General features: G+C 45.0%; 1 protein-coding gene across 4 annotated transcripts in view; it reads right to left on the bottom strand.

Annotated features, from left to right (window-relative positions):
- Positions 1–22,530, bottom strand: part of LOC124605803 (Ca(2+)/calmodulin-responsive adenylate cyclase) — a 353,810-nt gene that overhangs the window by 206,757 nt on the left and 124,523 nt on the right. For all 4 annotated transcript variants that reach the window (XM_047137705.1, XM_047137704.1, XM_047137702.1 and 1 more), the window contains one exon: positions 2,669–2,780. In XM_047137705.1, the coding sequence (XP_046993661.1) occupies positions 2,669–2,780 (112 nt within the window). The remainder of the gene's footprint in view (positions 1–2,668; positions 2,781–22,530) is intronic.

Genomic DNA, 22,530 nt, shown 5'->3' with positions numbered 1-22,530 from the left:
GCTGTGGCCGGAAAAAGGTCATCCAAAAACAGAACCAACGACGACTGAAGAAAATCGTTCAGCGTGACAGAAATGCAACTCTTCGGCAAACTGCTGCACATTTCAATGCTTGGACATCAACGAGTGTCAGCGTGCGAACCATTCAACGAAACATCGCCGATATAGGCATTAGGAGCCGAAGGCCCACTGGTGTGTATCCTTGATGACTGCACGGCACAAAGCTTTACGTCTCACCTGGGCCCATCATCACCGACATTAAACTGTTGATGACTGGAAACATGTTGCCTGGTTGTATCGAGCAGATGGACCTGTACGGGTATGGAGACAATCTCATGAATCCATGGGCCCTGCATGTCAGCAGGGGTCTATTCAAGCTAGTGGAGGCTCTGTAACAGTGTGGGTCGTGCACAGTTTGAGTAATGTGGGACCCCTGATATGTCTAGATACGACTATGACAGGTGACGCGTATGTAAGCATCCTGTCTGATCACCTCCATCCATTCATCCCCATTGTACATTCCGACGGACTTGGGCAATTCCTGCAGGACAATGCGACACCACACACGTCCAGAATTGCTACAGTGTGGTTCCAGGAAAACTCTTCTGTGATGCCTTGCAACGTGCTGTTCAGAAGAGATCTCGTACTCTTACGGATTTATGGACAGCCCTGCAGGATTCAAAATGGTTCAAATGGCTCTAAGCACTATGGGACGTAACATCTGTGGTCATCAGTCCCCTAGAACTTAGAACTACTTAAACCTAACTAACCTAAGGACATCACACACATCCATGCCCGAGGCAGGATTCGAACCTGCGACCGTAGCAGTCGCGCGGTTCCGGACTGAGCGCCTAGAAGCGCTAGACCACCGCGGCCGGCCCTGCAGGATTCACCGTGTCAGTTCTTTCCAGCACTACTTCAGACATTAGTCAAGTCCATGCCACGTCGTGCTGCGGCACTTCTGCGTAATCGCGGGGGGCCGCACACGAAGTTAGGCAGGTGTATCAGTTTCTTTGGCTTTTCAGGGGTCCCAAATACGCTGCCAACCGATCAGTTGTTACTTTGGTATATAAATTCTGTCAGTCTGGCAGACTGGACATTTTTTGATATCTCAACTTGCACTTGAGAATGGCTATAAAGCCGAAATCATAACCGTGTGAAATAAATAAATAATAATTTTAATTTAATGGTTGAAATTTCTTTCAAAATGTTTGTGTGTGTTTAGCAGGAATGCAGCGAGTCCGCGGAATACTTGCAAACTTGCGTACTCGCTCTCCTTTCAGAGCGAGTCCAGTCCACTTGAACCCGACAACGGACTCAGGGACGAGTGGTCTGCAGCACAGACTCAGGAGTCGAGTCTACGGACACACGGAGACGGTAAGTTCGGAGATGACGTCACATCACTCGCTGACGAGGTTGAAGTGAGTATACCGAGCAAATTTCTGACTTTTACTAACACGAGAGGTGAACCCGTGTCGGTGTTTGTCTCGCAGGCGCTTGAACTGGTTGCGGCAGATGACGCCTGTAGCTTGGCAACCATCCGGACGCGTCTGTACGTCTGGTAGCCTATGCGGTCGGCAGTTCTGTTTCGCCGAACTGCATGAACCACTAATCCTATCGTGAAAGTACACAGTGCCCAAGTCCTGGAAAACGCACAGGAACAGTATCACAGAACAAGCCGCGTCTAATACTCGACGTTACACAGCGCAACTAACTAAAACTGGAAACTTAAGATACGTGCTTGCAAATGACCAAAGTCTGAAACTGGCCAATCGATAAGGTATTAAAAAGAATACATTCTACCCGGATCACGTTTTTACTCTCAAAACAGAAGCAAAAAATCCATTTTTAAGCTCATCTACTACTTCCAGTGTCTCATTTCGTAATTCAAACTTATAACAATCTGTAGGCTTAATTTGACACCATTTCGTTACCCCTGTTTTACTTTAGTTGTTTTTCATCCTATGTCCTCTTTTCATAACATTATCCATCCCATGCGGGCTTTCAGGGCCAGCATTTTCCATATTTCTGATATCTGATATATGGGGATAAGACAAGTGTATGGACTGAGGAACATCAGATATATGCTACAAAACTCTCTCAATTCCTTCTCAATTAGTGCTTCCCTTTCGTGTTCTTCAAGTCTTCCAACTCTATTCTGGTTTCTATACAGATTGGGAATATCGTTTCTTTCCTTGTATTTTGTCCTTGCCACTTCTAAATTTCAAAGAGTGATTCCAGTCAAACACTGTCACAACCTTTCCCCTAAATCTAAAACTGCTATTGCAAACGTAGGGTTGCCTTTCTTCAACGTAACTTCTAAGATTGTTCGTAGGTTCAAGTACTGAGTCACGTGTTCCTTCATTTGCCCACAACCCAAACAGATCTTTCCCCGTGTCAGTGTTTACTAGTCTTCCATTCTTCTGTAAATAATTCGTGTCAGTATTCTGCACGGATGGTGGTTCGGTAATCTCTCGGTACTGGCTTCTTCGGAAATCGAATTTTTATCTTCTTGAAGTCTGAGTTAATTTCACTTATCTCATATTTTCTTATTGAAGTACTAGTGTGAGATACTCCCCCAATCCTAAAGAGACCAGCGCACAATAAAATTAACGTCTGGCAATAGTATGGAACTGACAAAGCTAGCGACACCGGTTAAAGGAATACTCACGTTAGCGAGTTGATCGAAGCGGCCAAACAGCTCGTTCAGCAGCCGTACCAACTCCTGGGCTGTGCATTGCGAGGCCAGCACCGTGAACCCGACGATGTCAGCGAAAAGGATGCTGAAACAACATGCAGTCATTGAAGAGGACATACAAGAACAAGTTCTAAACAAGTCAGAGCAACAGAAGCAGAAGTAATATCTGATTACTAGAATACCACGTAAACTGCTTAACAGACGACTGCAAACGCATAAACGGCTCGGTGAGATGTTACGTGTTTAGCAGGGTACCAAAGTAAGATACGAAGGAAACAAGTGGAAAGATTTAGACTACAGCTGTGATTAGAGCATTGTCGCCGGATTCGCCTCAAATGGCTTAGGGAACCACGCAAAAAGTAAATCATGAAAGCCCTAGTGGGAATGGAAGCCAGTCCCTCCTACGAGTCAAGTGTCTTAAGCCGATTTTTACACGAGCGACTTTGATGTCTCAATAGACTACTCGTGGCAAGTGAGTACTGCAGCGCATCTGGCCTAGCATTCCTGGATGGTGCCGCACTTTTAGTGAGTGATAGAATGTTGTGAAAGCATGAAAAGACTAGCAATAATAACAGAGTCTATCAATAAGAAACGGAAAATTCATGGTGAAGGTCCTCAACTGGTGAAGGACCTTAACTGAAGTGGCATGCGGAATTCTCTACACTGGAGAGAACTGAAAGAATTCGAAAAATGTCATCTAAACATTCAAAAAAATCAACAGTCACCTGCTTGAGAAAATATTTACATATAAACACATCAAGCCACATTTATAACGCAGTGTATGGAGACATTTTACTATATCCTTTTTTTGTCTCGTTTTTCTTATAAGTGGCAAATAATATCCAAAACTATTTTCCCTCCCTACTGTAACTGACTTTTTCACTAGTTTAACAGTTTAGAATAAAAAATGTTTACCTATTTCTTATGTACAGCGAATGCTATTTATTTGTTCAAGTAAAGGTATTCTAATTCACAAATAACTTTTTGGTTTTAGATACGTGCTATCTGCTGTGCGAGAGCACTTGAAATATGAATTCCACATGCAATCTTTGCAACGTTCCATGAAAACAAAGCAGTCAATAAAATAAAGATTACGTTAGCACAGTAACACCAGATCCATCACAGTAAGATGAATGAGCGAGACGAGAATTTGTTAACTTCACTGTCTCCACACGCAGCCGTTGTCCGCTATTTTTGCTCGTCCGCTGTCTTTAGCATACTCAAGATTTTAGAACTCTACATTTGGCACAGTGAATTACTCACTGTCGTCACCGACACACTTGTGCGTAGCGGCTGATTTTTATCACGGTGGCAAGTGACACGAACACACTAGTAGTAGTCGATTAAATTGGTTTTAACCATACATCGCCTCTTTCATTTCACAACAGTGCTCTCTCTCTCTCTCTCTCCACCTTCCCTCCCTCGCCGTCACGCGCGCGCACACACTCACTCACACACACACACACACACACACACACACACACACACACACACACACACACACACACACACACATAACCTATTGTAGACGCAGAAGCACTGTTTGACATCCACATCTGGATATATGCGTTCTTAGCCTTCTAAATCCTATACTATCTTCAGTAATACATATCACTGTTACTCCATTACGTTTTGTAGTGTCATCTACCCATTCTCTATTAAGTGGTCGTCTCAGTAGTCTTATCTCCTGTTATCGGGAAAGAACTTCCTTGTTCACCTATTCGCTTAACTACATGTCTCACAAATTATTTCATTTCCATTATAGTCATAATGACGTCATCGACTCCACTCTGCCCATTGGTCCATTTGTCAGTCTTTTCATCTCTCCCAGTAATTCTCAGGACGCAGGAATCCCTTCCTCGTTGAAGTTTCCCCAAATTTTTGCTGATTATCACATTACAATTAATGTCCCGCTGCAAATAAGCCAGAACTGGAAATACAAATCCATTGTAAACCTACATTTTCAGACATCGGAATCTAGGTCCTGAAAGCCCTGTTCAGTTTACTAAAACCACTACTAACCATCAGGTTAACTGTTCATTCGATATTTGGTTGCACATTATATTTGTATTGTTTTGCTGAAGTTCATTTGCACTAGAGGCAAACAGTACTACAGCATTAATCTACATCTACATCCATACTCCGCAAGCCACCTGACGGTGTGAGGCGGGGGGTACCTTGAGTACCTCTATCGGTTCTCCTTTCTATTCCAGTCTCGTATTATTCGTGGAAAGAAGGATTGTCGGTATGCTTGTGTGTGGGCTCTAATCTCTCTGATTTTTATCCTCATGGTCTCTTCGCGAGATACACGTAGAGGGAGCAATATACTGCTTGACTCTTCGGTGAAGGTATGTTCTCGAAACTTTAACAAATGCCCGTACCGAGCTACTGAGAGTCTCTCCTGTAGAGTCTTCCACTGGAGTTTATCTATCATCTCCGTAACGCTTTCGCGATTACTAAATGATACTGTAACGAAGCGCGCTGCTCTCCGTTGGATCTTCTCTATCTCTTCTGTCAACCCTATCTGGTACGGATCCCACACCAGTGAGCAGTATTCAAGCAGTGGGCGAACAAGCGTACTGTAACCTATTCCCCTTGTTTTCGGATTGCATTTCCTTAGGATTCTTCCAATGAATCTCAGTCCGGCATCTGCTTTACCGACGATCAACTTTATATGATCATTCCATTTTAAATCACTCCTAATGCGTACTCCCAGGTAATTTATGGAATTAACTGCTTCCAGTTGCTGACCTGCTATTTTGTAGCTACATGATAAGGGATCTATCTTTCTATGTATTTGCAGCATATTGCACTTGTCTACATTGAGATTCAATTGCCATTCCCTGCACCATGCGTCAATTCGCTGCAGATCCTCCTGCATTTCAGTACAATTTTCCATTGTTAAAACCTCTCGATACACCACAGCATCATCTGTAAAAAGCCTCCGTGAACTTCCGATGTCATCCACCAGGTCATTTATGTATATTGTGAATAGCAACGGTCCTATGACACTCCCCTGCGGCACACCTGAAATCAATCTTACTTCTGAAGACTTCTCTCCATTGAGAAGACATGCTGCGTTCTGTTGTCTAGGAACTCTTCAATCCAATCACACAATTGGTCTGATAGTCCATATGCTCTTACTTTGTTCATTAAACGACTGTGGGGGAACTGTATCGAACGCCTTGCGGAAGTCAAGAAACACGCCATCTACCTAGGAACCCGTGTCTATGGCCCTCTGAGTCTCGCGGACGAATAGCGCGAGCTGGGTTTCACACGACCGTCTTTTTCGAAACCCATGCTGATTCCTACAGAGTAGATTTCTAGTCTCCAGAAAAGCCATTATACTCTAACATAATACGTGTTCCAAAATTCTACAACCGATCGACGTTAGAGATATAGGAGGCAAGCAGTACTATAGCATTAATAAAACGAAGGGTAGTTCATATGCCCCATCATAACTTTCTCAGTTTATGGGTCCAGAAGTGCCTTTCGGACTGCTGGCAATAGTTATGGCGATAAGGAACCACCTTGCGCTACTCTCAATTCTGAGTTTACAGCTGTCCTAATGAATTTATCACTATCTTGACGAAGACTAATTGAATCTGCAGCATTGACTTACATACTCTTCAGTACAGCGAAATATGTTAGATGAATTCCCAAGCTCTCAGAGACTGCTAGAACTCAATTTGATTAAACTTAGTTATACGCTTTCACAAAACACACTCCTGGAAATGGAAAAAAGAACACATTGACACCGGTGTGTCAGACCCACCATACTTGCTCCGGACACTGCGAGAGGGCTGTACAAGCAATGATCACACGTACGGCACAGCGGACACACCAGGAACCGCGGTGTTGGCCGTCGAATGGCGCTAGCTGCGCAGCATTTGTGCACCGCCGCCGTCAGTGTCAGCCAGTTTGCCGTGGCATACGGAGCTCCATCGCAGTCTTTAACACTGGTAGCATGCCGCGACAGCGTGGACGTGAACCGTATGTGCAGTTGACGGACTTTGAGCGAGGGCGTATAGTGGGCATGCGGGAGGCCGGGTGGACGTACCGCCGAATTGCTCAACACGTGGGGCGTGAGGTCTCCACAGTACATCGATATTGTCGCCAGTGGTCGGCGGAAGGTGCACGTGCCCGTCGACCTGGGACCGGACCGCAGCGACGCACGGATGCACGCCAAGACCGTAGGATCCTACGCAGTGCCGTAGGGGACCGCACCGCCACTTCCCAGCAAATTAGGGACACTGTTGCTCCTGGGGTATCGGCGAGGACCATTCGCAACCGTCTCCTTGAAGCTGGGCTACGGTCCCGCACACCGTTAGGCCGTCTTCCGCTCACGCCCCAACATCGTGCAGCCCGCCTCCAGTGGTGTCGCGACAGGCGTGAGTGGAGGGACGAATGGAGACGTGTCGTCTTCAGCGATGAGAGTCGCTTCTGCCTTGGTGCCAATGATGGTCGTATGCGTGTTTGGCGCCGTGCAGGTGAGCGCCACAATCAGGACTGCATACGACCGAGGCACACAGGGCCAACACCCGGCATCATGGTGTGGGGAGCGATCTCCTACACTGGCCGTACACCACTGGTGATCGTCGAGGGGACACTGAATAGTGCACGGTACATCCAAACCGTCATCGAACCCATCGTTCTACCATTCCTAGACCGGCAAGGGAACTTGCTGTTCCAACAGGACAATGCACGTCCGCATGTATCCCGTGCCACCCAACGTGCTCTAGAAGGTGTAAGTCAACTACCCCGGCCAGCAAGATCTCCGGATCTGTCCCCCATTGAGCATGTTTGGGACTGGATGAAGCGTCGTCTCACGCGGTCTGCACGTCCAGCACGAACGCTGGTCCAACTGAGGCGCCAGGTGGAAATGGCATGGCAAGCCGTTCCACAGGACTACATCCAGCATCTCTACGATCGTCTCCATGGGAGAATAGCAGCCTGCATTGCTGCGAAAGGTGGATATACACTGTACTAGTGCCGACATTGTGCATGCTCTGTTGCCTGTGTCTATGTGCCTGTGGTTCTGTCAGTGTGATCATGTGATGTATCTGACCACAGGAATGTGTCAATAAAGTTTCCCCTTCCTGGGACAATGAATTCACGGTGTTCTTATTTCAATTTCCAGGAGTGTATTTGTATCCAGGGCAAAGTGGTAATTCTTAGTCATTGATCTGTTCCATAGTTTCATTCATAACTTTAAAATTGTTCACTGAACTATTTTCATTACTAAATCCAGTTTGTTACCTTGTCTCATTAAAAATTTAATACTCTTCGATGCGGATTGCAATAACTTTAGTAAATATCTCTTACAATACTGGCAGCAGACAGACAGGTCTAAGTGTATGCCTTGTCTCGCTTCTGGTGAAGTACAATAGGTCCTGCATAGCTGTCTTCACACAAAACGTTCTGCAAAAAATTTGCCCATATTGTGGTACCCTGTTTCTGATTTGTAAGTGTAACGGAACGAGCCACTGCCCAGGACTGAATTCAGGGCATTCCCAAATGGCCGCAGTCGCTGAACGGCTGACGAAGCACCCAGCAGGGCTGAGACTCGTCTGTGATTCCACCCGACATGGTGTAGCAACAGCCCAGACTACGTTACTAGCCCCTGTTGGTGAAACTTCCACGACGATTTCCATCACAGTCAGCCCTGAACAGCTGCATATAAACCCCCGTGGCCAAATCGTCATGGTCGAACAGCTGGGCAGCAATATGACGTCCAGTCTTTGCCAGTCAGCAATGTACTGTTGACGATGCTACCACCACCGTCGCCGCTGATCTGTCCTCTGACCGCAGTCTGATCAACAGAGTGCTCGGGCAGCTCAGCACTCTGCCGCCTGCACGTGACTACGACGCTGGCGTCGAATCCTCCTCACGCCAGCCGAGGCTCAACGGATGGCTCCAGACTTTCTCTTACGCATTGGTGGTAGGCATTCGCTACCGCTGATAAGGACGACGTCGCTTGGAGGTCAGTTCTCCGGCAGACACCGTGTCTGTTCTTTGCCGCGCTCGCCAGGGATCAACAGTACAGGCATCTAAGACTGACGAATGTAAATAAAACAGTAATAAAGGGCTTCTTGCGTCCATGAGTGTCTTCTTCTACTGCACCGATATCCAACGTTGGTAGAGAACACACCAAGCCTTCATAGACACCCCCTTAAGTGAGCACGCTGGACAAAAATAAGTCTTTCGCCCCCCAGAGACAAGACGCCCATACCGTGGAATACCGCCTCTCGTCTTGATAAAGATCTCAATCAGTCAATACTGGGTGTCATTAAGTTTCTTCAGATTTACATATCCAGCTGAAGCTATTAATAGGCAATTGTACCTTGCAGATCTATCAAAATATGTGGATACTGACGATACGTTTCACTCGCTACTCCACATAGTCCCACACATTTTCTATACAATTAAGACTGGGAGATTTAGCGAGGCAATCGTTCTGCAACAGAGTGCCACAGTGTGCGTCAAACCAGCAATGTATGCATGAAATTCTGTGAAAACGGCTGTTTTCATCTTGGCAAACGGTTGACCAAAGTGCACTCATCCTGAAGATGAAGATTAGTACAATATTCCATCAGCGAGAATGTTGAAATAAACATTCAGGTCCATCTTAGAAGTACCTTGATGAATGGGCCCAAATCATGGTACAGAAAACATCCTCGTAAAGTCAGAGAACAAAATCTGGCATGAGCTAAAGCCTTCAGAAATGCCTAGTGTCATCTGAAACAAGGCAAATCGCGATTCGCCAGACTACACTACATACTCTACACACTTCCAGTCAGCTACCATCCAGCTTCTGTGTTGTTTGGCCCAGTGAAAGCGTGCAGTTTTATGTGCTACTCTGAGCAGTAGCCCTCGGCAAAGTTGCAGACTCCAACTTACCATTCAATCCAATTCCACTCGAAATTTTCCCTCGGAAATTGGTTGAGATGGATCTGTGTTCACAAATATGGGCAGTTCCTGTCGAGTTTGAAACTGAAGGTCATTCGCAAGGCGTGACACTAGCCTCCGATTCGTGAGAGTTATCTTTTCAGGATCTCCGGGGGAACGTCGTGTTACACCATTCCTTGTGGACACGGTGCATAGTACGCTTTGTTACACCACCAAATCGGGGAATTTTATTTATGGTTAGGTCACGGACACGTCCAAATACGACAGATCCTTTCTGCCATTCTGTCACAGAGCGTTACATGACCACCAGTACCAACTTCTGCACCGCTTCAATGTAACGGTTTGGTCTTTTAAGGAGGGTAGAGGGAGAGAGGGTGGCTAATATTTTGACAAGTTAGTTTATCATTTCTACGGAAACACTATCACCTTTGCAATAGTTTCATTTACCAATACATCGATTGGTGTTTTACATCTTGTCCGTTACTCTTCACCGAAGTCCGCAGCTCGTGGTCTAGTGGCTATCGTTGCTGCCTCTGGACCATGGGGTCCCGGGTTCGATTCCCGGCCGGGTCGGGGATTTTCTCCACCAGGAGACTGGGTGTTTGTATTATCATCTCATCGACGATGATGACGATGATCATCATCATCATCATCATATTCCCGGAATAATGTTTTCATTGTGAACTATCTGTGCTACAAAATCGTCGTTCAAATAGCTCTAAGAACTATGGGACTTAACATCTGAGGTCATTAGTCCGCTAGACTTAGAACTAATTAAACCTAACTAACCTAAGGACATCACACACATCCATGCCTGAGGTAGGATTCGAACCTGCGACCGTAGCAGCAGCGCGGCTCCGGACTGCAGCGCCTAGAACCGCTCGGCCACAGCGGCCGGCTACATAATCGTGTTTTAAAAACATACAAAGGGTGCTTGAAAACTCCAATGAAAGACTTTTACGGGTTGTATAGGCATGATAGATGAAGTTTTGACGAGGAACCCACGTCCGGCAATGGTAGCGTTTGGATATGTAATCAGTTTGAGGATGGGTTCACTTTCAAATGTCCTACCTTCAGCTTCACGGTAGGCGCAGAAACTGAGAAGAGGACGCCATTGTCGGTCTTCTGACGTAATGTGCCCTCTGTTTAAAATCACTGCTTCAACGTGCTGATCACTTGTACGTCTTTCACAAGGCAGTAAGGGCGACCGGGCACGCAGAGATGTTGGGGAAGCTAGACGTAATAGCAGCGCTGCAAAATAGATGTGTAGAGAACGTTCCGTATTGTCTCTCAGTCCACCACAAAACCATTCTCGTTCGACTACAACAACAGCTGCATTAAACTGGGAAGTCCGCAGCTAGCATGATCCATATGAGAGAACCCGACGACGACCACTCGAAATACTGCCTATGCCATGGACGTGCCCTCACGGGAGTGTCTGGTGTGTTGTGCGTAACCTGCTACTCCAGCCTCTTAGCACCGACATAATACGCACGCATCGTTTCTCGCAGATTGTCCGCTGCGTGTAAATTCCTGTTCTTTGTTTCTACATGGTACAGCCACAGTAATGTGGCCACCACTTACATTCAACGTTAATGTGCAATAACCACTCACATATGGCAGGTAACAGCACGAGCAGTGGAGGGTATATAGATCATGTCGGGTCTGTGGAGACGTGGAAACACTGCAGCCGTTATCGTAAAGTGGAAACAAAGCGATTTATCAACGTCAAAAAGAGTGTGGTCATTGGCTTTCGGGCCAAGGGTGAAACCATTTCTGGAACGGCTTCATTTGTAAACTGTTGGCATGCTTCCGTGGTTGAAGTACACCATGCATTACTAAATGGCATTATCCAAGAGTGGCCCCTAGGCAACTATGGTGCACCACGGGCCAGGGGTGAACTATGACTGCGGAGATGTGTACGGGGGAATAGACGTGCAACAACCGATCGTCATCCCCTCAACGACCATTCAGCGAACGTTGCTGCATGTGAGCCTCTCCAGTAGATGCCAGGTTCATGCATCAGTGCTCAGTTGCTGACTGCTGTTCAGTTCCAACGAAAGTTGGAATTTGCACACCAGTACCACAACTGGACGTCTACTGAGTTCCAGATGAAGAATGTTTTATGCTCCATCAGACAGACGGCCGGGGGGGGGGGGGGGGGGTGGGGGGGGAGCATTATTGTTTGTGGAATGTTTTCGTGGCATTCCCTGGGTCATCTCGACATTCTGGAAGGCGACTATCCTTGGGGACCATGTCCACGCCTACACACAGTTTGGTTTTTGCTCAGCAAGATGGCATCTACTAGCAGCATAATATAACGCGACACGCAGCTCGCAGTGTACGCGCGTGGTTCGAACAGCTCCAAGATTAGTTTACCATACCTCCCCCACCAGCAAACTCTCGAGATTTAAATCTAATCGAGAAAATGGTTCAAATGGCTCTGAGCACCTAACTTCTGAGGTCATCAGTCGCCTAGAACTTAGAACTAATTAAACCTAACCAACCTAAGGACATCACACACATTCATGCCCGAGGCAGGATTCGAACCTGCGACCGTAGCGGTCGCGCGGTTCCAGACTGAAGCGCCTAGAACCGCTCGGCCACCCCGGCTGGCTCTAATCGAGAATCTGGGCTGTTGGCGCCTTCGATCCTCAACCGATAAACCTAGTGTACCTCGCCACGCACTGCTGTAATCATGGTTCCACGTCAGTATCGCTACGTTCCAGAACCTCGCTGAATCTCTTCCTGCACGTCAGCATTGCAAAAGATAGCGACCCTGCCTTCCTCCGACCTCTTAACGCCCTTATCCAGTCGATTATAGGACGACATACAGTTCAACGTGGGCTTAGAACCACGGTGAAAGCGGGCATTTTTCACATTAATAAACACTGTCAAAGGTGAAAGAACTTGTAAGACCCGCTGAAATTTCTAGGGCCGACAGGGGATTGAACCACAAACGTTTGAATATTAACTCTGACACTTAGTTTCTGAACAACGACCCATACACTCACGACTCTTTAATCTTTAAGTTATTGTTTTGTGTTAAATGCAGTAGTGGGTTAAAACTGTCTCGGGTGGGAAGAAGTTAACATTTCACCTGTTTAAACTGTACAAGGCGGCAGTGCAAAATCAAATTGTGGTGATACCTAGTTAATGTTCCGCTTCACCAATTTACAGTTACCACCACATGTGAGACTGGTTATGAAACCTCGTAACAGCAATTGGCAGTATGTGTCACAGGAGTTTATGAACACTTCGTCCTACCTCAGTTTTCCGTTCAATTCGCTAAACTTGAGTTTCCATAACATAAATCAAGGAACCCTGTGTTTTCTAAAGCAAATGTTATTTGAATTGAAGTAAAACAAAACTTCACGCGGTAAATATTCGTTAAAGATTTTTATATTCTTATTTTTACGTGAAGCATTTTGCTTGTTCCAAACTGAAATCGTATTTAGAAAATAACAACAAGGACATTATTCTGTGAGAAGATTGCGTTTCACAGTTCTCCGTAGCTTTCCCCTCTTTCTGCTTGCGAGATGTTTGATCTTCGCTTGTGCATTCACATTTTAAATAATGAGACAGAAAAGTTTATTTAAAGGCAACATCCGTCCGTGCTTAATGACCGTGCTGTTCACCTTCAAAGAGCCAGCGTTTGACAGGAGATTGGGAGGGGGGGGGGGGGAAGTGGGGGGAGCTTCTGTCCCGGTAGAGGTAGAAATCGGAAGCGCAGTAAAAGGTGGCCGAGGCATTGGGGTGAGGTTAGAGATGTTGGCGCCATCATGACTAATCGATAGCCGCCTCCCCTCGCTTTCAGTACCCGTTAACCACTATGGGAGACGGCACTGCCGCAAGACGAAAGACACCACCACTTTACCACAACGCGTGGTCACGGGATATCTATTTACTGACTGACTTCCACGACCGACGCTGTCAGATCAAATGAATCCTGTCATTGAATTTCCGTGGCCGGGAAACAAGAGTACATTCGCCAAAATGAAAACACTATTGCTTGAAGCAACGGGACGGGGGGGAGGAGGGGGGGGGGGGGGGGAAGTTCCTAGCTAAGATTCCACTGTCAGTGCCACACGCGAACTCTATGGACGAGTGTCAACAGCAACTTAATTTCCTTTCGTGTGCGCTGTCCACTCGTCATCTCTAGCTTCAAGTCACTCTTCTACAACGTCCCAGGACGAATCGTCAATATTCAGGGATACGACACGAACTACCATTCGAAGCAAAAAAGTATAGCAAACACTGACTGTAGAATACATTCCTTAAGAGGAAAGAGCATTTCTTTAGCTTCGATGTTGTGAAACAGATCTCTTCTACTGCAAGCCCTTTGTTCTCCATGTTTCTGGAGGAGGTAGTATGCACCAAATCAAGAAACAGTTGTGTCGTAACCAAGGGGTCTAAAATCCATAACTTAACACGTTCCGTACCAGCAATAAAAACCAAATTAATTTTAATTTTTTTTTCACAAAATACGACTTCACCGTCATGGTAAGCAACGAAAAGAAGAAGAAACTGGTAAAAAGTAAAGAACTGTTTTAAAGTTGTGATTTCACTTCGGAATCACTGGAACACACAGCTTTCAACCACGCATCATTTCACCAGATGTATTTGAAAGCAATTCCGGATTTTTTTTTTTATACACCCAATCCCACATCTGGAAACTTCTATGAACTCATAATACCTAAAACAAACTATAGTCATAAATAACAAACAATAATAGGCCTGAAACTTTAAAATCGCGTAGCACAACCTCCGAGCCGACTGTTGCTTTGAAAGCTGTAAATGACTGCTACAATGCACTATATTTGTTTAAGCACATCAGTGTACCACTAGACGTCTCTGTCTCGCAAGAGCATCGACGGTTTTACGTGAAAGACACTGTCACATAAAAAATAACAAAACGTTGGTTTCATGCAGAAACCACTGGTATTCTAAGGATTAACTGCTATGAGCTCTTATTCAGGAGAAGAAGTGTTTCACAGAAGCGAAGATGAAGTAGTACTCACAGCTCTAAAGATATTCATTTTAAAGCCTATGTTTTCTGGGCATTTTTTCGCGATTTAGTGAAGATATGGAAAGCAAAGAGCTTTCACTAGAGGAGACGTGTCTCTCAGCGGGAAGACAAAAAAGTGCTAAGAGCTCTTAAGGTATGCATTTTAGAGACATTTTTGCTTCGCATGATCGTTTCTGTCACATCCCTCAATATTGACCATTCCTCCTGGGGCACCCTATACATTTATACTCCTGGGGATCACTATGAAATTTTTAGCAGAGGTACTTTTTGTTCTGTCCTAAATCTTCCTAAGTACTCCGCACTCTACTGTACATTGCATGTGGAGGGTACGTTGTACAATTTTTTTCTCGTCCATCTGATTATTGAGCGTGGAACAAACGACTTCCTATATGCTTCGCACGCCCTAGTCTGTCTCACCTTTTTCTCTTGACTCCCGTATGAGATATACGACGGTAGCATCAGAGTGGTCGCACAGTCTTCTGAGTTTACCCAACAGGGTTTCGTGAGACCGAAGTCGCCTTCCTTCGAAGAATTCTCATTTAACTTCCTCGAATACTTCTTTCACTCATTTGAATGGACTGTGCCGACCTGTTAGCATCCGAGGAACGTGTATCTGAATTCATGCAATGTCTGATGTCATGTCTACTTGATAAGAACTCCAAACGCTGGAACAATATCCTACAATTGAATTCACTAGAGTATCGCTTGCGATTTCCTTTGTAGTTGCTCCACACTTTCAAAGAACTCTTCCAACAAATTCAAGTGTTACACTCCCATTCTCTTATACTGCTTTTACGTAGTCCCTTCTTCCTATCTGCTGTAGGTATGATCTGCATGTAAAGAGAGCTACCATTCATAACACCAAGAGGAAATGTTGTCCACATCTTTCAGCTATTACTGACGAACGTACGACGACAATGCTTTCCTGTACGCATCCTCGTCAGTGAAGAGTCTTATATCTCTTACCAAATCTGACAATCGTTTATGAATATTTTTAACAAATTAAAGGATCTGTTAGACTTTCTTGGGCGTTTTAGTTTATGTGGAACATTCGTTGTCCAGTGTAACGCACTGATTTGTTATTGGACGCATATTCCCACTATCAATCACATGTTTTCGAGAAACTCTGTATTGTCTTTTCTTCTTTAGTGATGGATAGGGAGGCATAGTTTGTAACGCCTTTCGGAAATCTAGGATGACGCAATTTACTTTTGCAGATTCTTTCATTGTTTGACAGATTTAGTGTATGAATAAAGCAAGCTGCGCCTGACCCAAATAGTTTTCAATAATAAAACTCGCTACAGTCGTAAAAGTTATTTCTAAAAATGTAAGCACAACCCGGTTTCAGAACACACATTAAAATATGAGCCCACAAAGGATTCATAACCAAGGTTAAAATAGGTTAAAATGTGTTAAAACAGGGACTCACATTTTAATATGCATCTGAAGATGGAATACATGCCCTGAAACCAGGTTGTGCTTTCTCTTTTGGAAATAACTTTTACAATTGTAGCGGACTTTATCATTTACGATTAATAATAGTTGTGTATATCCCGTGAAGAGAAACAAAGTGGCTTTGTTGAATACATATTCGTTCTTTGAGAGAAACTTGTTTACCTCCTGAAACTTGACAATGTGTGACCTTAGACTACGCTCTAGCATCCTACAGCAGACGGACATCAGCGATATTGGTCTGTAATCTGTGTATCCGATCTTTACACTTCTTGGTAAACAATGCTTTAAGAAGGAAAACGAAGTCCAGATGGGTTGTCATATATTTATTGTCCACGCTATTAGCTAATTTCGACTGTTCGTCATTTTCAAACACCTGAAATCCATCCATAATAACGGTAACAATGGTTTATACGTTGTCTGTCTATATGAAACAATTCGTGTACATATATACTTCAAAACAAAGTTATTTACGTATCAAAAGCCTCAAGCTTCCCATCACATTTGATTAAATAGCCAGTACACATGTAAAGGTACACTTCGCGTTCATGTTCTTTTGTAACAGAAATACTACATTACATCTATTAGTAATATGCATACAGAAAGCTTCCATGTCGTAACAGCTGTGCCTTTGTTTTGAGGTTTGTGATGAGCACGTAACTCTGTTTGTGAAAAATATATGTACACTTGATGTTTAATGTGGACAGACAATATATAAACCAATTTTACTATTTTTGTGGATATATTTCAGGTGCTTGAAAACGAATAACAGAGTTAGCTACTAGCAAGGACCATAAAAGTATTACAGCCTATTTGGACCATGTTTCGTTTCTTAAAAAATACTGAGGTTTTGGATCCCCATAAGAACAAAATTCTAAAAATGTGAGTGCCCTCTGCTCTTTTCCTGTCACGCCCGACTATTCGGGCATCATCACGACTCTGCCCCGGAGGTAACATGACAATAATGGCGTCTGTACGAGCTCGTCGATCACACAATCCTGTGACCATTTGTGCCGCTGCCACCTTGTTGGAACGCGGTCGCCGTTGCCTCTATTTGAACGCAAACAAGTTACAACTTGTGTACGAGTCACGAGTCCCGCGCACAAGAACGTTTCTGGCTGGCGGTGATTGCACGAAGAACGAACACTGCGAAATACTGCAGGTGCTTGTGCAAAGTTCAAGTCCACAGTAATGCAGTGAGAAATCCTTGCAGAGAAAAATACCAACCACTGTCAGAGTTCGCCGTGTTGACAATATAAAGGTAGCCGGAGCATGTCTGGTAAGCATCGAGGGATGAATACGAGACTGAGTTGACGGTGTGCAGGCAGCTTTACTCCGCCCTCGAGACGACGCGATCACGGCACGTGACGTGACGTGAGATGAGATGAGATGGCCAGAGAGGGCGTGTCTCCGGCCCGTTGCCGTGTACTCGGCTGCCGGCTTCGAATATATGCCGCCGCTGGTTGTTCCCAGCGAACGAGATAGCCTCGCTCTCTTAATCGGCTGCAGCACAACTGGCGTGTAAGTAATCTCTTTTGTACATAGAACAGTAGTTTCACAGTATGTACTGCTCTTTCATTCCACTGTTGCGAAAAATCGATGGAAACAGTAACTATCGTTAAATACATAGGAGTGCCCATCAGGAACGACGTAGATTGGAACGACCATTACAACAAACAATAGGAAGAGCAGATGTCAGGTTGAGATTCATTGGAGATATCTTAAGAAAACGTAATTCGTCGAAGAAAGAAGTGGCTTACAAAACACTCGCTCGACCGATTCTTGAATATGACCTATTGTTCATCAATCTGGGTGAGACCTCTACCGGGCAGGACTGATATAAGAGATAGAGAAGATCAAACGAAGAGCGGTGCGTTTCGTCACGGAATCGTTTAGCAAGCGCGAGACCCTTAAGCCCGTTTGAAGAGAGCGACTTTCTAGTCAAAACTGCCTAGTCGTGTGTGTGCGTCACATACCAGCGTATAAACCAGTCGCCAACTACGTCGCAAGTGCGGCAGTAACGTCACGAATTCCTAACTACCAACCCATTCTGTAAAAACCGCACATCAACAGCACGTTCCATTTCCGAAATATTTTCAGTGCAAGATTTATGTGATTACGCTGTATATATATGTTTTCATGCAACCCTCAGTGCGGGAGTTCCACTCGCACTGTGCCAATTTTTTTAGTGTTCAACTGTGTGGAAGATTTATTGTAATCATTTGTGAAGAACATTTGAGTTTTGATATTAATAAACTGTACAATAATTGCATATTTCATATGCATATTTTTGTAACAATGGTCCTTCATACGAGATGACGTATTGGCGAAAGTAAAGCTGTGAGGACGGGTCGTGATTCTTGATTCGGAAGCTCAGTCGGTAGAGCAGTAACCCGCGAAAAGCAAAGGTTTCAAGTTCGAATCTCAATCCGTAACACAGTTTTAATCTGCTATGAAATTTCAAATCCAATTTTGTCGATGAAGACAAGAGTAAAAAAAGAAAAAGAAACTCGTGTCTAGGGAGCCACAGTACTGGAATAATACGCACATCGGCGCTGCTATAGACTCACTTGTCACGACTCGTCCACCACGACAAAGTTGCCCGTTTAAACAGAACTTTAGGGCGATGTTCAACAAACTTCAGTGGCAGACGCTACAAGAGAGGCGCTGTCTTTCAATGAAAGTTTTTCTGTTTCAATTCCGGGAGCATACGGTACAAGAAGAGTCTAGCAGTGTACCACTTCTACGCACAGGCGTCTCGCGAAATTAAATTAAAGCTCGTAGTGGTGGTGGTGGTGGTGGTGGTGGTGGCAGTACCTACCGCAACACACCGTAAGGAGAGTAGGTGTAGCTGCAGCAAAAAGAAGGAACTTAATTTTGAATACCGTTGGCGAGCAGTGTGCGGTGGCGCTGTCTGCAGGCGCCAAGAAAGGCAGCAACTTGAACTACATTGGCGCCTTCATCAAACACCGTCAAGGTGCGCTGATTGGCAGCAGGCACGCGAAAGTTGGGCAAAGGGCAGGTCGAGGCGGACCCAAGGTCTTACTCCTACCCTAGGGCGAAGAGGCGGAAACGCTTCAGGACGGTCGCTCAGAAAACCACTCCATTCGACTCTGTATAATGCCCGACAAACTTACTTGCGTCCGAAATAAACGCGCCCGAAGCTGTCCATGTGACATGTGATCGCTTGCTTCCCAAACACGCACGCGCAAGCGGATGCTTCTCGGTATTACACGCAGGTTGCGGTTGGGGTCGCGATATTATTATCCCCGTATAGACTGCAGTGACAAAAGCTATCGGACAGCGATATACACATATCCAGATGTCAGCAGTATCGCGTACACAATGTATGAAAGAGCAGTGCATTGGTGGAGCTGTCATTTGCACAGAGGTAATTGGTGTCAATGGATTTCCGGCGTGATTATGGCCACACAATGGTAATTAACAGACTTTGAACACGGAATTTTAGTTGTAGCTACATATATGGGACATTCCATTTCGGAAATAGTGTGCCGAAAACATCAGATATCAGGCATTACCTCTCACCATGGACAACGCAGTGGCCGATGGCCTTAAATTAACGATTGAGAGCAGCGGCGTTTGTCTAGAGTTATCAGTGGTCATAGACAAACAACATTGCGGGACGTACGAAGAAATTTGGCTTTAATTGTCTACGGCAGCAGTCGACCGACGCGAGTGCTTTTACTAACAGCACGACATCGCTTGCAGCGTCTCTCCTGGGCTTGTGACCATACCGTTTGGAGCCTAGACGGCTGGAAAACTGTGGCCTGGCCAAATGATTGCCAATTTCAGTTGGTAAGACCTGATGGTAGATTCGTGTCTGGCGCAGACCCCACGAACCCATGGACACAAGTTGTCAACAAGGCACACTGAAGGCTGGTATTGGTTCCATATCGGCGTGGGATGTGTTTAGATTGGAATGGACTGACTCCTCTGGTCCAACTGAACCGATCATTGACTGGAAATGGATATGTTCGGCTACCTGGGTACCATTTGCAGCCATTCATTCATGGACATCATGGTCCCAAACAAAGATGGAATTTTTTTGTATGACAATGTCACTGGGTCACAATTCTTCGCGATTGGTTTGAAGAAGACTGGACAATTCGAGCGAATGATCTAGCCACCCAGATCGCTCTGCATCGGTCATAATCGAGAGATCAGTTCGTGTACAAAATCCTGCACCAGAAACACTTTCGCAATTCTTGACGGCTTTAGAGGCAGCATGGCTCAATATTTCTGCAAGGGACTTCCATCGACTTGTTGACTCAAGCCATATTGAGTTTCTGCACTACGCCGGGCAAAAGACGGTCTGACGTGATGTTAGGAGTTATCTTGTGACTTTTGTCATCTCAGAGTAGGACATCGTGGAAGATCTCTACTACTTCAAAGTTCGGAAGGTCTGAAGAGTAACAGTTGCATCATCGATCATCGCAGTCACAACCGGTTCTGTGTAGATATGCGAAAGAACTTGCTCCTCTTTTAGCAGCATCCTACAGCATGTCGCTGGGAGAGTGAAGTATTCCTATGGAAAAAATGCTCGCGTCATATCCGCTTTCAAGAACAGTAGTCGACAGGTCAGCACTCTATCGCTAACTTTAGTGTGTTGCAGAATTGAAAAGACTGTTGTATGTACTGATAACTCTACACAAACGCCGCTGCTCTCAATCGTATGAGACGGGAAACCTCTGTAGGAATCAACAAAAATTCCGCAAACAACGATTTTGTGAAACTCAGCTCGCTCTGTTCGTCAGTAAACACCAGCACCCAGATTGATACCGTGGTCCTCGAATTCCGGAAGGTGGTCGATACAGTTCCACTCTGTCGCCTAATGAACGAAGTATGACAGTATGGAATATCGAAACAGCTTTGTGACTGGATCGAGAAATTCCTAGCAAACAGAACGGGGGGAGATTTTCAGATATAAAACCCAAAGATGTGTTATAGGACCATTACTACTCACAGTGAAGAGCTCCATGAGGCTCATAGCAGAGGATCGATGCTTGATGCAGTGATTAGCAGTTGACCCTCAGTATAAACAAATGCAACGTACTGAGTATGAATAGGCAGGATGACCGATTATTGTACTGATTACGCGGCTGCAGAACTATCACTGGAAGCAGTCACATCCATTAAGTATCCCGGAACATGCGTACGCAGCGATTTAAAGTGCAATAAACACGTAAAAGGCATATACCAGAGCGAAATTAACTGGCAGATACCTCAGAAAGTACACATACGAAAGAGGTAGCTCACAATACTCTCGTTCGATTGTTACTTGAGTACTGCTCGTAAGTTTGGGAACCTTATCAGATAGAACCTATAGTGAAAATACAAAAAATGTAAAGAACAGCAACTTTTTACGTCACAGGTTCGTCTTTTTAAGCGTCACATGGATGCTTAAAAATAGTCAGAGTCCAGTGGCAGACGTTGCAAAGAGAGGCGCAGTGCATCATCGTGTGGTTTACTATTAAAATACAGAGCGCGTTCGTTCCTACGACAGCCAACCGATATATTGCTGGCTCCTACGTATATTTCACTAAGTCCATAGAGGTGAAGCTACAGAGACTGGAGTTGACACGGAGGCCTACAAGCGACGATTCTTCCTGCGCAAAAATCACGACTAGAGCAAGAAAGTAACAAGCAAGAGTGGTACACGAAGTAACTTCGGCCACACAGCACAAGGTAGTTTCTGTAGTTTACATGTAAATATAAATGAAGTTGCCAACGGGTGACAGTACAGTGGCGGTTTTCTTGGAATTATCTGGTTCGAATCCTGGTGACGGAAGATATGTACAGTTTTATTTGGCTGCGAATGGAAGGGGAAGTACTGATCTACAGTTCCTCATTAGAAGTCTACTCACCAGTGTACTAAATTAAATTAAATATTTCTTTGAAATGCGTGCTGACGGTGATGCGATCTTCGGATAAGGTTGGCTAGCGCCCCCCCCCCCCCCCCCTCCCCCAAATTCCGCTCCAACAGCTAAACAAGGCCATCGGAAAGTCAACTTGATCTTGAACAACTCATATTAACACCGATGATGAAACAGCTACCATTCTGTTTTGATATACGTATCTTGAGAAGTGAATCTAAATGCACGATCTGTGTTATCTGAATTGATTTTGGTCCAACAGTTGTAGTCTATACACCATTGCAAAGCAGTTACTATATAAAAATACAAGTACGTGAGTTCTTTGCAGACCTGTTAAATGCCATATAAATAACTGAATATAGTTCAGCTGATTATACCAAATGGGCTAAGGGACCCAAGGAATATCTTTGAAGATCAATGGTTTATTCATTAATGCGTAGCTCTGCTGTAGAGGCGCTAGTTATTTCAGTAACACTAGGAAAAAAAAGCTTAATTCCACAATACGTATGAACACACTTCCCTATGAAAGTTTTTAAGTTTCTGTACGGTCT

The sequence above is a fragment of the Schistocerca americana genome, chromosome 3 (genome assembly GCF_021461395.2).
Source record: "Schistocerca americana isolate TAMUIC-IGC-003095 chromosome 3, iqSchAmer2.1, whole genome shotgun sequence".
Taxonomy (NCBI): Eukaryota; Metazoa; Arthropoda; class Insecta; order Orthoptera; family Acrididae; genus Schistocerca; species Schistocerca americana.
The sequence above is the reverse complement of the archived record's forward strand: the minus strand, read 5'-3'. Positions and strand labels throughout refer to the sequence as shown.